Below are 16,379 nucleotides of genomic sequence, written 5' to 3' on the forward strand. Positions count from 1 at the left end.
TCGAACCCACCACCTTAGGTGTATGTGGCTGGCGCCTTAGCCACTTGGGCCACAGGCGCCGAGCCGAGAGATTTAAATTTTAAAGTTCTGTGTGCAGACCTGAGATTTTAGGGGTAGAAGGTGTTGTATTCAAAGTTGTAAATGTTGAAGATAACATTTATCTTTATATTGCATAGACCAGGCAGCATAAAGTTAGTGTTATTTGCAAGATAAATCTGGAACTACCTTTATAGCTAGTGACTGTGTATTGAGTCCTCCTCAATAATAAATATTTGAAGGGCAGTAAAATAACACAGTACCTACCATATTAAAGGAAGCCTAATGAAGGGAGATGCTGAAGAGAAGTCAGAGTGGCATAATGGACAGGTTGTCAGTAACCATTAAAGAACAGGCAGACTGCACCATCCAAAGGTGACTGCCTAGTGAAATCATTGGGAAGCAATTTCTATACCAATTACAAAGGCAAAGAACAAACAAAGGATATAATGAGAACTAGCAGTAAGAAAGGGGAAGATCTGGAACTCTAAAACTGAGCCATTTTTTGGCTTAAAAGACAAGCTCAACAGATACTGGTTCTAATCCCTATAAAGAAACTAAAAAGGCCTGAAAACATTACCGTGTTGTTTTTCTCTGATACCATTTTATCTTAGATTATTGACTTCTTCCATGATAGAACTGTACAAAGTTTTCATATTGAGAGTGAAAATGCATATCCAATTTTCTATCCAAACTGTGTACCACTAGATCCATGTCTTGCTGTTAATTGAATTTCAATTTTTTATAAACTGTGTTCTCTCTTTAAGAATGCATCTACATTATAAAAACTAAATAAAAAAAAAGCATAAAGTTTGCCATTCCATTTTAAACCCGTCACCTCTCAGCCTATGCTCCTTTTCTACATGTGCTTATTCTCCTCATAAATAGCCACCCTTAATAAACAGTGCACTGCATGGTCTTCTAGTAATTTTTCAGGGTTCTCATATACACGAAAAAAATTAAAGCAGTGCAAGTCTCCCCATTTTTACTTGTCTACTCCGTCCCTTATTGGACGGATAATCAGAATTGTTGGGAAAATAACAGTATTTCATACAGCAAGCAGATAAGTTCCTGGAGAGTTAAACAATGAGGACATAGTGGATGCCTAGTCATAGTAAGTTAACAGGAGAAGTAATTAAATTTATTGAATGTTTATAGTTAATAGTAAAACATATTCTGGCCTACTGGGCCTGATTTCTTTTGTTGGAATTGTTTTATCTGTTCAAGGATAATGCGAACTACTTTGTGTGCAGTATGTTTTAGAATATACTACCATATTTCAAAATTATTTAGCATGTACTTTGATTAGTTGGATAAGCCTCTTCTCCCCACCAAAAAATTACATATTTATTAAGTGCTCATCACTGCATTTACTTAAACTGAGTTAAGTATACTTACTTTAGGCTTAGTATTTCACAAACCCTATTGCATCCTTACTTATTCATGCAATTTCCAATCATCAAAATCTTACACAGATCCTTTGTTTCAGTTAGTCAGATTGTTAACTGGCTGTTAGAGTTTTGGGCTGGGTCTGTCTGAGAAAGGATGCCAGGAACTTTTTACATTTGAGTTTGTCTTAATTTTCTTAAACTTACATTTTTCTTTTTAAGTTACCACCTTTTAAGATGCCATTAAAAGAATTTGTCTTTTATTTAATGAGTTTATACAAAAAGTGCTTCAGGGCTGAGGGCTGTGGCTCATGCCTGTGATCTTGGCTCTTTGAGATGCCAGAGACAGCATCCCTTGAAATGACCCTGGGCAATTCAACCTATCTCTACAAAAAATTCAAAAAGAAAAAAAAAAAAAATAAACAGGTGTGGAGGCACACATATATATTCCCAGCTACTACAAAAGCTGAAGCAGGATGATCATGAGCTCTGGGATTTGAGGCTGCAGTTGGCTATGATTGTATCACTGTATACCAGCCTGGGTGACAGAGCGAGACGCTATCTCTTAAAAAATAAAACAATTTTTTAAAAGTGCTCTAGGGTATTCATGGAAAAAATGTGTAAATTAACATGATGTTACATGAGAATGTGGCTAAGACTTTTTAAAGATATCTTTATTCTAAAGTTATGAAGATCCGTTTACATTTAAATCTTGTATGTATATTGATAAATTTAAATCTTTATTTTAGAGCAATATACTTTGCTGCTTATTCAAACTGCAAGGAAAAGTTGAATGATGTATTTGATCCTGATTCCACCCAGGTACACATGATTTCAGCGGCAATGGCAGGTATGAATACATAATATTAAAAAACAAAATTTTTCTGAAACCTAGAGACTTAATATTGAACTATCAGAAGTTTATATTGACAAGTTAAGACAATTAATGTGTTTTTCATTGGTTAGTGTCTACAAAGATGATTTGTACATTCACTGGTCTAAAATAAATTTTTTAGGTATATGTAAAATCTGTTGGCATTTTTATAATTAGGAGTTTAAGGGATAGGATATAGGTAACATAATATTAATACTGCCTTGTGTAGCGCACTGAACATTTAGTGATCACTTTTAATACTTTTTAAAACCCAGCCATAATTACACTATAAATAAGTTGTGGAGCTGTAATTCATTCTTCTCTCCTCAATTTCTGTTAGTGCCTTTTCCCTTTTTGCTGCATGTTTTGGCTTCTATCTGAAATGTGTCGGCAATTCTTGGTAAAGTATTCATTTTGTCCTGTGCTCAAATGCTGAAACTTTGTGAATAATGTATTAATAACTCAGATAGTTACTAGAACGTGTATGTTTTTTAAAAATATGTATCATTCCGTGTAAATCATACCAGATAACACCTGAGATTTAGACACTGGCTGTGTGTACATGCTTGCTATGGAAATGTTTCCAGGAACTCTGCTGTTGTCATTGATGAATACATATGATTTCTGAATTAAAACATTTAAACTCAGGTCTCTGCACTGCCTCTATGGGAGATTGGTTTGACCGCTTTGGTTCTGGAATCATTTGCTGGCATGCATGTTAGACAAAGCCATGAACTTTGATTCTCAATAAAAAAATTCTCTCCAATTTTCTGAGATTTGTAGCCTGTTTACCCTTATCTCACATTTTCAATAAATGTCAATTATGTATTGAATATGTGCCTTAAATTGTTTGGTTCAAATTGATCCAATTTTTTTCTATATACTTAACTGAGGTTGAAGTACTAATTTCTGAAAGATAGCCATAACAAAATAATAAATCTAGCATATACCTTACCAAGTTACTTTCAAAGTTTTTTATATTTAATAATTGTTGACTGACTCATTAAAGTCTTAAAGTCAGATGGGATAACCTTAAAGATTAAGAGAGTAAAAACACTCTCATTTACCAATAAGGAGATCTTGGGCAAGTTTATAATCTATCAATCTTTGTTACCTTATCCAGGAGTAGATTGGTCCACATCAATTTGGATCTTGAAAATTAGTTCTTTCATGTAGTATTACAGTGATAACCTACTTACAACTAGAATTATTTTTTAATGTACTTTTTACAGATGTTGAACATGAATAGATATGATTCCCCCTTTACAAATTTGAGTGAGTATAAGGTACAAGTTGATGGCCAGTACAAACCTTATAACCACACTATAAGATTCTTTAAGAATATGTTCCTGGTTTATCAGGGTTTATATTCTTGATTTTTAGCCCCAGGAAATTATAAAGAAATGCTAATGTTTCTTTTTTTGAAAAGATTGAAATTAAAGAAGTAGATAAGCAGTTGTTTTGAGGATATTTGTTTTATATTCAGTATCAAAAATGAGGAGGTTCAGAATATCTTGATTTCTACCGGAACATCTTATTTTATTAGAATGTCTCATCAAAATTTATTACTATTTGTATCACATTGCAGAGAATTTCAGTAAAATTGTCATTGTGTACAAATGTTAACATGTAGTTTGTTTTGTCAACATTGATACTATTTACCAACTTGAATTTCTTGAATTTTGGTAAACCAATAGTTTTATACTTATTCAGAAATTATTACACGTACTGTGTAATTTTTGAAAATAGCTCTTGCATTTGTTTGCAGCTATATTGTTCTGAGAATTGTGCTTCCAGAGTTTTCTTGCTCTATTCGTGAGCATTAACATTAAGCTTCGCAGTTCTTATTCATAACTATGATTGGTGAAATTGAATGGTCCAATGCAGACTTGTTTAAGGTAGTCTTTTTGTCCCTTAATTCTTGAAATAATCTAGACCAGATTGTTCTGGTTTTTCTTCAGGATCATTTTTAGGTCTGAATATGAGTGGTTTGAGGGTGTGAAGTACTTTAAGATCATCACATGAAAAATCATTTTCAACTGGCTGTTGAAAGGGAAAAAAATGCTAACCTTGTCACTTTCATATCAAAAAATGCACTACAGTAGACCCTTGTTGATACTGCCTGCAAGATCTTACCACACCAAGTAGCACACACATTAAGCAATAAGTACCACATAAATTATTCCAACCAACTTTTTGATTGAGTTTTATTTCATCCATATGAACTCTTAAGTGTTTAATTTAGATGCTAAAACTTGTTAACATAAACCGGATTAAATAAATTAGGTCTTTTCGTTTGTTATAGAGTTACAAATGAATACTCCAAGTTATTTGTAAACCTCTAAAATGGAGCTATAACTTTGCATTCATTAAATTTTTTTTGAAGTTGTGAAGATATTTAATCAAATTAAGAACGTTGACTGTTTTTTGTGATTTACCGGCCTTTATTCCCCCACATGACCTTTGTCAGACTGAGTACATCTTAGCTGTTGAGGATATCTGTGCCTGTGTGTTCTGTTTAAATGAATAGCTCTCTGTATACACCTAGCCACAGATAAATATACACAAAAAATTGTATTAAGTTACTTTACAGTAATTCTCAGTTTTTAGAAGTTTTTATATGTCATATATACTTTTATATATAACATTATAATCAAAAGAAACGGATTCTGATTTTTACTGGATTATAATATTCATATAGTTACTGTTCAGTTTTTTACTATACCAATAATGCAATCATTGAATGTTTTCTGTATACATAATGAATTCTGTTTGTTTACAAAGTATACTGTCATTTTTCAAGACACATTTTTCTGACTTAAAGTTCATTATTAAAGATTTTTTACTCACTAAATAACAAATTTTATTTTTTTAATATTTTATTTGTCCGTGGAAGTTCATTCAGCCAGAGCGATGGTTGAACAGATGTTTTGTGTTTGTGTGTAAATGTTCTTCCTGTTTTTTGTTTTGTAGAAGACAAGAGATTAAATACAAAATAATCCAAAATATCTCATAAGTATGGATGTGCAATATTACTGGCCATAGTGCAAAAGGTGAAAGGTACCATTGTAACAACATATATTTTATTTTATAAAAGATATAAATAGCTCCCAAACGAAGTTATTTGAATATTCTGTTGGGTTTTTTTTTTTAAAGGTTTACTAAGTCTGCTTATTGTTAAAGAAGAGAAAAATATGTTTTCAACTCTTTGATCACAATAGGTAATGATGGTAGGAAAACATCTCTAAATGTTGCCTTTTGACAAGGTTAGCATTTTTTCTTTGAGGCAAAATTGGTCTGCTTTTAGGTAAGTATTTGGACTCTGAAACTGCTGCAGATAGCAGGATTTTCAGTACTCAGTGCATTAAAAAAAGTATTATGGCCCATTTTGATATTCCTTTTTTTTCCTTTTTTTAACTTAAAATTTTCAAAAAAGTTAGATCTCACAGTAAATATTTCTCAGATCCTTCCAGTGGGATTCAGTTTGTACACGTGTTTCTGATGAGGTCACTGCTTGTTGTTATGATACAGAAAAGCCTGTGTCTATTTTAGGCATTTACTGTACATTTCTCCCGAGAAAAGAGTGAGATCGTGTCATCTCATGCTCCCCATCCGCAGGTCACTTCCTGTAGAAATATGGACTAACTTAAACCTCGTGAGTACTGATCTGAGCATCTCTTGCAGCCTCTAGTTTAAGAAACACACCCTGGGATTTTATGATAGCTATGCTATGACATTAATAGAAGGCGGGAAATGAATTTTTATTTCCTGAATTTGTGTGTGCATTATTTTATAAAAATTTAAATCTGATATTTTTCTAATATTCCTTCTAGAAGGAAGAGTGGGGTACTTTGCAGTCATTACAAAATAAAAGCCTGAGGTCTTCAGCTTGGCTATAGGAGCCTTGACCTCCAAAGAATTTGATAACAGAATATATACATAATTATAAATGGTATTATACCATTCTACAAGTTTTAGATAAAGTAGTAGTTCTCTTTGCTTTGGGTAACATATTTAAAAGTCTAATACAGTGCTTTCCAATCTCTTGTCTGTTGATATAGATTTTCTTTTGCAAAAATATTGATCTTAATGCCATTGCTTTCCAACTAAATACAGGATAAGAATACATAGGATCTCAGCTGTTTTAGTTTTAATTTCTTTGAAAAATCATTTTAAAACATTTCTCTTAGGAGTTTAGGTGGGCTTTATTCTATAGAAATTAATTAAAATGAAAAGTACTGAAAATGCAATACTACAGGTATAACTCACTTAATGAAATAAACATCAGCAAGTTTATTATAAGCAGTTTTCTTTTAATCTACTTTTAATTGGTTTACATTATCAAATGGAGTTTTAGATGAAACAAAACTTCTAAAATTGCATTTGAATTTTTTTTAAACTTTCTAATAAAACACTAACCACATTACTAACAGTATGGCCAATGTAGTGGCACTTAATGTAATTGACTATGGAACTGTACTAATTCTGATTAACCTACAAATGAATCTCAGAGAACATTTACTCTAAGAGAGTTTTAATATTTCACTGGGTGCTCAGAATAATAATATAAATTAACATGTTACCAAAGTGTCACAAAATTAAAACATAAAATAAAAAGTCCGTTTCTAAATTTCAAGGGTACCATTCCCAAAATCTTTGTGTATGTTCCTCTTAGAAGTAATAGAAGATCACTTCTTGGCCTTTTGGCTAAGATGAAGTGTAGAAGTAGTGGGAAGATAACGTTTAGCTAACCTTTAATTGCCTTATGATATATAATTCTAAATTAATTGTAAATTTTTATTTGCATTTGTATCATTTTTTGGATTAATTGGTTATATATGTTTAGATATAATTAGCCCAATAAATGTCTGCTTAGTTTATTAAAATGTCTTTGGTTAAGAGAAAGTAATAGCATAAAACTAAACACCTGTGGGTGGTGCGTTGCTTCTTGGTTTACTGATAGTTAGGCTAGTGTTTTTGTTAAGAGCTAGCTCTCATTATTGACAGAGTTGAACCAGAAAAGCTGTAGTAAACATAGATTACTAATTTTAGCAATTATATAGGAAGAAGATAAAATTCTCTCACTTACCTAAATATTAATGTATCTTGCTAATAGGTTAATTTAGCTTGGAAATGAACTTTAGTTAAGTGAGAAATACCTGTTGTTTGCTTTCTGGCATTGTTTGTTTATAAGTACAGAGGATAATTTAAAATTAGAATTTATGGGTCTTTAAAAAATTCCTAGTAATATTTATACATATTTTTAATAATATTTTTAAATTTTATATATTTATATGGGTTTTTTCCAGCCTCAAATGGAAGAATTTTGTGCCTTGGAAGACTATTACGGGGAAAAACTTGAGTACTAAGTTTTTATTTTTAAAAATACAACTTTTATGAAAGAAAAACTTTGGTATCCATCTTCTTTTCACATAAAGTACAATAAGTTCAGTGACAATTTTTACCTAGATAGGCTGTTTCTTTAAAAAGTTTGATATTAAATAGCCAAGCATGGTGGTGCATGCACTTTGGGAAGCTTAGGTGGGAGGATCACTTGATCACTTTGAGCATGGGCAACATAATGAGACCCTGTCTCTACAAAAAAAAAAAAAATATAAAGTTAGCCTGTATAGTCCTGGCTTTTCAGGAGGATGAGACAGGAGGCTCTCTTGAGTACAGTAGTCAGAGGTTTCAGTGAGCTGGGATCATGCCACCGTACTCTAGCCTTGGCAGCAGAACAAGACCTTGTCTCTTAAAAGAAAAAAAATAGTTCGATATGAGGATTTCAGGGTTTCAAAACTAAAGAAGTTTTATAAGAATCATTAAATTGGTGTCTGGCCAGAATATTAATGTCTGATTGCTTTAAAATGTAATTTGGTTATCTATAGTTTAACGTTTTCACTTAGAAAAATGAGGTTCAAAAAAAGAAAAAAGAATACTCCAGGCCATACACAAAATTATTTAAATTAGTCTAATAATTATATGTTTTTTCTTTTCTTTAACCAAGAATATATACATGAAAAGAACCTCTTACTTAAAACAGTGTTCCTGGCAACCTGTTCAACCTTTTAAATTTTTATTATTTTAGTACTTGCTTATGCTTCCCAAATTATTGGTCCCAGGCTAGTTTTATACTTATCTATGTAGTATTAAAATTTAGTAAAGGAGTTATTAAATCAAATTTTTATAGTATTTATCTTGCTTTCTAAATAGGTTTCATTGGGCCATCCCTTTAGTTATGTAACATCCGGCTATTTCTACAGGGTAAAACAGTGGGATAAGGGAGTAAAATTTGAGGTAATTAATTGTCTGACATCATAGAAGGGAAAAGAACCCTCTAAGACCAAATTCAACTTTGTAAACAATTCAGTTAAATTATTTTGCATACATAGAAATACCCGTACTATTTTTAAAAGCCAAGAAAGGTTTATGATTAGTTCTGCATTATATATTAATTTAAAAGCAAATTATTCTTAACTATATTACAGCATTTCTGTTGTATTTTATTTATAAAAATAATGTGCTTGACCTGGTAGGTGTGATAGGAAATATTAGAACAGTTAAGATCCTTAGACTTTTCTAAATATAAGTTTTCATGGGATTTAAAGACCAACTGAATACATGTAGCTTGATGTTAGTAGTTCTATGAAACTTGTATAAATGATGTTACGTGTAAAAGTAATATACTAAAACCTTGTTTTGTATAGATGAAGCAGTCTTTATAAGTGCCCATCATCAAGATTGCATTTCGTGTGCTGTTTTTACATAATTAGGAAGATGGCAAGTAAAAGATATGCACTAGCCCAGAAACATATTATTCCAGGTAGATCTTAGTTACTATCTGGAATGAGCCATCTGAGGTGACTGCACTTCTTCACCAATAGTTAGTTCATAGTACTTTAGTTTTAAAGTAAACTAGAGCTGCCTTCAACCCTGAGTTTCTTTCTTTCATGTCTATAAAAGAGGGACATTCTAATTTGTAACTTTTTGAACCTTTGAGTTTTTGTATGTGTTTATGTAGATGAAAAGTAGATCTGTCCTATTAACCCTAACAGACTTTACCTCTGTGATACCATTATTTTAACAGTATTAGTAAGTATGTTTATAGAAAGTATTTATGGGGCCAAAAATGGTCTTTTCTGTTATATGTGTACAGTCATCTAAAAACAAAAATATTAGTAATTACTGACATTGATGTAGAATCAATTTTGGATATAATGATTTGTGATGTTAATCAGACCCCAAGTAGCCGTGGTAGAATGCATGCTTTTTAGCTCTAGAATAAACACAATTTCTATGTTTGTCTGTGGAAATGGATTTCTACTTTCAGCTTAGACAGTAGGGAGCTTCCTAGAGGATACTGTGAATAGATTGGGAAAGCAGTTTATATACAACTGGATTTGGCTCTTAAAAGAATCTTTTACATAAGGTCAGAATTTGAGAATTTGTATAGATTGCAAGTGCAGGCAGATGTTCATGATTGTATGGATTTGTAAAATGAAAGTAAAGCATATATAAATTGATAGTTTATTTATATGCATATTCTCTAATGTAGATTTATATAATTTTAAAGACCTTAAAGTTAGTAATGTATTCTTCATTTTTACCAGAGTTCATTTTAAAAATATTTGTTTAGGTTTTACTGCAATCACGGCAACGAACCCCATTTGGCTTATTAAGACTCGCTTACAGCTTGATGCAAGGTATGTGAATTCCTTAAAATAAAATTGGTTAAAGTGGGCTTAACTATTTTTATAAATTTATGTCAGTAAGGTTTAATGTCAACTATCTCACCCTGTTTTTCTCTAGTTAACTTTTTCTTGATCAGTTTTTTTTTGTTTTGTTTTAAAACTTGGATCTGCCGTCCTTTTTTTTTTTTTTTTTGAGACAGAGCCTCAAGCTGTCCCCCTGGGTAGAGTGCTGTGGCATTACAGCTCACAGCAACCTCCAACTCCTGGGCTCAAGCAAGTCTCCTGCCTCCGCCTCCCAAGTAGCTGGGACCACAGGCGCCTGCCACAACGCCCGGCTACTTTTTGGTTGCAGCCGTCATTGTTGTTTGACGTGTCCGGGCTGGGGATTCGAACCCACCACCTTAGGTGTACGTGGCTGGCACCTTAGCCGGTTGAGCTATAGGCACCGAGCCGGTTCTGCCATCCTTAGCTAAAGTGATATAATAGTTCACAATATGCAGCTTTCCAGGTGAAAAGGGTATATTACGTGTTGTGTTTTTTTAAAAAAGGAAAAGGGCGTATTGACCCAGCTCCCCGTATGAGTCCTTAAATTGGCCTCCCAGCCACTAAATAAGCCACAGTTAGGTAGTCTAGACTACACCTTTGAGTATCATTGCTCAAATTTAGTGACCTTACGTATAGAGAATCCCTGGGCTGGGAAATAGCTTTTATGTATGCATATACTTCATCTGTCACCACTGGCCACTTGATAATAGCAAGAGTCGTTCATTCAACAGATCTGTATTGAGTAGGTAACTGCTGTGTTTTAAACTCAAACCAGAAAACAGGGGGGACCAATTTTCAATAGACTAATCAAGGAATGGCTTTTTGAGTCCAATTTAAAAAGAGGAAAGAGTGCACATCCCAGAGGTCCTAAATGGATGGCCTTTGATGCCCTAGAAATTAGAGGCCAGCAGCAGGGCAGCATAGGATCTTGCGGTCTCATTTCCTGTTGGCCATAGATTAGAGAATGGGGAAAAGAAATATTTTTAAGTAGAAAGATGATCCTGCCTGGTGTGTTATAAAAATAATAATGTTAATAGTTTTGAACTATTTTAGGCTTGTAGTCTGAAGTAAGTTCCTGTACAATGTACTTACACTGTTTTTATTTTGAGAGGGTTGGAAAGTAATGTCTTTGAAAAGAAATGTCTAAGTGTTTCGTCTGGATTAGTAGCCCTTTTGGTGAAATCTTAAATGTTGTAGCAAAGTTCAAAATTTATTTCCTAAAGCCCACTACCTGGAAGTAGTGATAGCTAAGACCTTAAACCAAGGGTTAAGGTTTCACTTTACATTGCATTTGGTTTCACATTACATTACATTAACACTATAAACTGTTAATACTAAAGTTGTGTTTCACTGTGTTATAGGGCTGCTATGTAGGAAATCCAGGAAAAGCCTGACTGTTCTTTTCTTTCACTTACAATGTAATACAAACTAGAACAGTTTTAGGTTTGTAGGGGTGGGGATGGGATAGAGCAATAGTGAAAAGTCCATTTGAGGGTGCTAAAATACACCACCAGGTCAGGAATAGGGAAGATGTTTTTGTACATCATCCTTCCAGGCTTGAATCTGTCTTAACTTTCTCTCAGGAGGGATCTCTAGTGGTAGAAAATAGTTACAGTAAGTTACGTGGACCATTCATCTAAATAGGCATTCAGTATCTAAAGACAATCATTAGTTCATAAAACTGGCAGAATCTATAGGTTATTAAATGGGTGATTTGTGGTTTTATTTTCTATGAGAAGTAAATAAAGTATAATGAATAAATAGGTAATTTTTTTTCTACTTCTTTCTCTATAGGTAGCATTTACACCCATTCTTTTAGACAGGGGACTATTAAGGAAATCATAGTTAGAGGTAGCAAATATTGTTACTCCAAATTATATACATGTGTAAGAAATCTTATGCTTTATAAAGTAGGAGCTACACCCTTAAGGAGCACTAAGGGAATTGTCTTGGACATAATACTGAATAAATATTTACTGACTGCACAGATTTTCATTAACTATTCATTGGGGATACTAATGGGCCATTGCCTTCAAATGGTCAAAGGGAGTTTGACTTACATTCACCTGTCACTTCTTGGAAAGGATCTGGGTGGGCCTGAAAGACAGTCAGCTCAGGTGCACAAGTGTAGTCAGCCATACATAGTTCTTGTTTTGTGATGTATTATCATCATTAGCATCGCAGTCATTGACTGTGTTATTAAATGCAGAGAGAATTGGACTTACTGGAATTACTAAAATGTGAGGAGCTTTGTTTTTATCTCAAGCTGCAGAGTGTATAATTTGTAAAGGATTTTGTCACATATCCCTCTTACGTGAATGCCAGTGAGAATTTGAATCTAAAGATTTACTATTGTGCATTTTGCATTCATTATATATAAATTATTTGTCACCCGTTTAATAGGACAAATTTGTACAAAGGAATGGGAAATCTAAAATATGTATTTTAAAAATAACCAGCTTTACTTCATGAGTTAAATAAGACCATGCTTCATTAGAGTGACATTTTTACTGTAATTCATTTACTTTAATGAAAAACTTACTTTATGCCAGTAAGATTTTTCCTTTTGCATTTCAGGAACCGTGGGGAAAAGCGAATGGGTGCTTTGGAATGTGTTCGCAGAGTGTATCAGACAGACGGACTTAGAGGATTTTATAGGGGCATGTCTGCTTCATATGCTGGCATATCAGAGACTGTTATCCATTTTGTTATTTATGAAAGTATAAAGCAAAAACTACTGGAATATAAAACTGCTTCTACAATGGAAAATGAGGAAGAGTCTGTGAAAGAAGCATCAGATTTTGTGGGAATGATGCTCGCTGCTGCCACCTCAAAAACTTGTGCCACAACTATAGCCTATCCACATGGTAAGAAGAGTTGAGTTCACTTGAGTAATAATTATTAAATCAGAAATATTTTTCAACCCCAACCAATCGCCCTCTTATTAGAGCATTTATGATTTTACTACATCCTTGTGTAACAGAATACAGAAGAGCCTCCATCACTGACCACCTCCTTCAGTTGACCTAATTTTCATAGACCAGACATGCACCACATGTACGTATCAGTACAGTAGGCCTAGTTCCCTATGTGGCCCATCCCTGCTTATTACAGTTCCTTGACTGGTCAGTTTACAGAAGTTCTACTGTATATTTCTTAGAAGTTCATAGTGGAAGTAAATCTGGTTAGGTAACATAAGGCTGTATTAATAGGTCAGTTTATGCTATCACGTTGCGTGGTGGTGATGCAGTAGGAGCTCTGAAGTCATACAGTCAAATTCCTGCCATACTTAATCCAGCTAGCTGACCTTTGAGCAAGTTTCTGATTTTTGAAAACAGTGTGTCTACAGATACTACAGTTGATACCTTACTTACATTATTGCTAACTACATTAAAAAGTACTTAACTTCCCTCTTAGGCTAGAATATAACCAGAATTGTGCTAATCTTCAAATGGGACATAAGTAATTTGTCCAAGATCACAGAGCTACTTAGTGATGAACTGAGATTTAAATTAAATTCTATAACCCCAAAGACCGAGCTATTTTAACTTTTTATTTATTTACTTTTATTTTTTATTTTTTATTTTTTTTTTGAGACAGGATCTCTCTCTGTTGCCCAGGCTAGAGCCCAGTGGTGTAATCATACCTCACTGCAACCTCAGACTCCTGGGCTCAAGTGATCCCCTGGCATCAGCTTCCCCAGTAGCTGGGACTACAGGTGTGCATCACCACACCTGGCTAATTTTAAAAAAAATTTTTTGTAGAGACAGGGGTCTCACTATGTTGCCTAGGCTGGTCCTTGAACTCCTGAGCTCAAGTGATTCTTCTTCCTCAGCCTCATAAAGTGCTAGGATTACAGGCATGAACCACTGCACCCAGCACACGGGAGTTTTGGGGAGCTTTTTCTATTCTGTTTTGTTTAAATGTAGCCTTTGATTTAGGGTATGTTTAAGGTTTCTTTTTTAATCTAAGTGCTTCACTTTTGTTCACTATTAACATTGACATTCTCCCTCGTATGTCGTATCAGGAAAAAATGAAACAAGTCTAGGAAATGAGTATTTGCTCTAATCTGTAATTTAGGAAATCAACTCTTTAGGTCAGACTATGAGTTACCCCACTTTTCTAAGGGAAGTTCCTCACTTCTCTGAAAGAAATCAAAATAGAATGGTATTAGCAACTTTGTTGACATTCTGGCATACTGTGGATGGAATAGAATGGTAGGCTACTAAGGTGTAAGGGATAGTTTGGGGGTTTAAGCAGTGAGCCCTTTAAGTGAAATGAAGTCATTAAAAGAAGAGGTACAGTTGTAAGTAGGGTATTTTGGAGTTAACTGTATAATTGGCATGACTCTTGATAACAGGACAGAAGATTTCAAATAAATATTTACAATTGCTATGGTTTGCTTTAGACTCTTTCCTCCATGCCAATCAGGAGTAATTTGCTAAAAAATTTGAGAAATAACAGATATAGAAAGAACAGGTACACTATTCAAATAGGACACTCTGAATTCTTGTCCCAGTCTTCTCCCAAACTGGCTAAAACCTCTAGCCCCAATTTCTCACCTTTTAAAGTGAAGAAAAATTGGATTAACTAAATCTCTAAAGGCCAGTAAGCACTTAAAAATTTATGATTTTGCATAGTTGATGCCCAGACTAGGTCTTAAAGCTGGAAGCTGGTGTTCTCAACATGATCAGGCTCTTGTTCCATTGGTGTTTCACATTGGTACACATTGATCACTGTGAATAGACTAATCATTCTGTTTTTCCTTTGTATCGTCCATTTTTTAAAAAGTTGATCTGCTTGTGTCTCCCTGTGATCTTTTTATCTGCATGTTTTGATAACCAACTATGCTCCCTTACCTGCTTCTTTACCTTTTTCTCCTTACCGTAATCTGTTCTCCCTTGTTTCTGTTTATCTAGCGTATAGCTGATACTTTTCTTTTGTTTTACATTCCCCGACCTGTGGAGTATTATAATTAGCATACATGATTTTGGCTGTTCTTAGAACTCTGGTGTTAATAATGTGACTGGCTTCAGTAAGCTACGCATTAAAAAGTCATTTCTTATTTATCCTGAGCTTACGTTTAAAGACTGATTAATAGGATGTACTCTGAATAATTTGGAAGGTGTAAAGATATCAGTAATGTTTATTATATAAAATGATTTTCTTTCTTTCCTAAACAGAAGTTATAAGAACAAGACTACGTGAAGAGGGAACAAAATACAGGTCTTTCTTTCAGACACTGTCTTTGGTTGTTCAGGAAGAAGGATATGGGTCTCTTTACCGTGGTCTAACAACTCATCTGGTGAGACAGATTCCAAACACAGCCATTATGATGGCCACCTATGAACTGGTGGTCTACCTGCTCAACGGATAGCAGCACATAGGGCTGCTGGACTGCAAAGAGGGAAGACCAAAAGATTATAGTGGACCATGGAGTATTGAAGCCAGCCTGGTGGACAGAAGAAAAATAGTTTGGGAACATGTAGCTATACTTAAGTGGAAATTTGGTTGTAGGAATTAAAAACATCACACCACATTACTTGGCCTTTCAGTAATGTGAACAAAAACCTCAGAGCCTCCAAGGAAATGCCTTTAGAAGCACTCCTTTCTCAAAATTGCCATTTTCTCTACCATGTCCCCTGGACACAGTTGTGTTTGTTGATTTATGACTGTGAGATTACAGTGTTGTTTATTCCATGAACACTTTTCCAGTCTTCTAAACAGAGCCATCCCTAATGATATACTGTACTGTAACTATCCAAAGCTAGTATTGGCAGTCATAAATTTCTAACTTCTGGCTTTTAATTCCTGTGAAATTGTAAAATAACAATAGCAGTGAGATTCTCAGTAGTATTTTCACATTTCCTTGAGAAGACCTGGAACAATATTTGAAATTATTTGGCGTTAGTACTCACTGTTTTTGACAGCCAGTGAAATAGTGTCTAAATGTCTTGCGTGTTTTTAGCATTGTTTCAGTTTCCACTGCTAACGGGTGCTTGATGTTTAGCCTAATGTGGACGTTTAAATGCTTTAACACATTGGTGTTCATATACTATCACATGATAATAGCTTGAGACAAAATGAGTACAGTGTGGATTCTTGGTCTTTTCACTGACTTGAGCATGTCCTCATATCTTCCTTAATTTGATAGTACATGGAAGAATGTAATTATCATTTCAGTGACTTAATTATAAACTTGAATTATTACCTGTTCATCATACCTAAGTATCATTTACTTAAAATGGTAACCACTTTTGAATCTTTTTCTGATTGATTTCACATTAAGAATTCAAACCTTTGAATTATTTCCAGGTCTTTGTAAATTACATTTATTTTGTAGAG

The 16,379-nt window shown here is 33.8% G+C and overlaps 1 protein-coding gene across 1 annotated transcript in view; it reads left to right on the forward strand.

The window, feature by feature from the left end:
- The window catches only part of SLC25A36 (solute carrier family 25 member 36), a 38,521-nt gene extending 22,923 nt beyond the window's left edge, over window positions 1-15,598 (forward strand). The window contains exons 4-7 of the mRNA XM_003789441.2: window positions 2,174-2,274; window positions 9,935-10,001; window positions 12,612-12,901; window positions 15,218-15,598. Coding sequence (XP_003789489.1) covers window positions 2,174-2,274; window positions 9,935-10,001; window positions 12,612-12,901; window positions 15,218-15,411 — 652 coding nt within the window. The 3' untranslated portion in view covers window positions 15,412-15,598. The remainder of the gene's footprint in view (window positions 1-2,173; window positions 2,275-9,934; window positions 10,002-12,611; window positions 12,902-15,217) is intronic.
- Window positions 15,599-16,379: the final 781 nt, after the last annotated feature.

This window comes from Otolemur garnettii, unplaced genomic scaffold (assembly GCF_000181295.1).
Source record: "Otolemur garnettii isolate 467f Iridium unplaced genomic scaffold, OtoGar3 scaffold00032, whole genome shotgun sequence".
Classification (NCBI taxonomy): domain Eukaryota; kingdom Metazoa; phylum Chordata; class Mammalia; order Primates; family Galagidae; genus Otolemur; species Otolemur garnettii.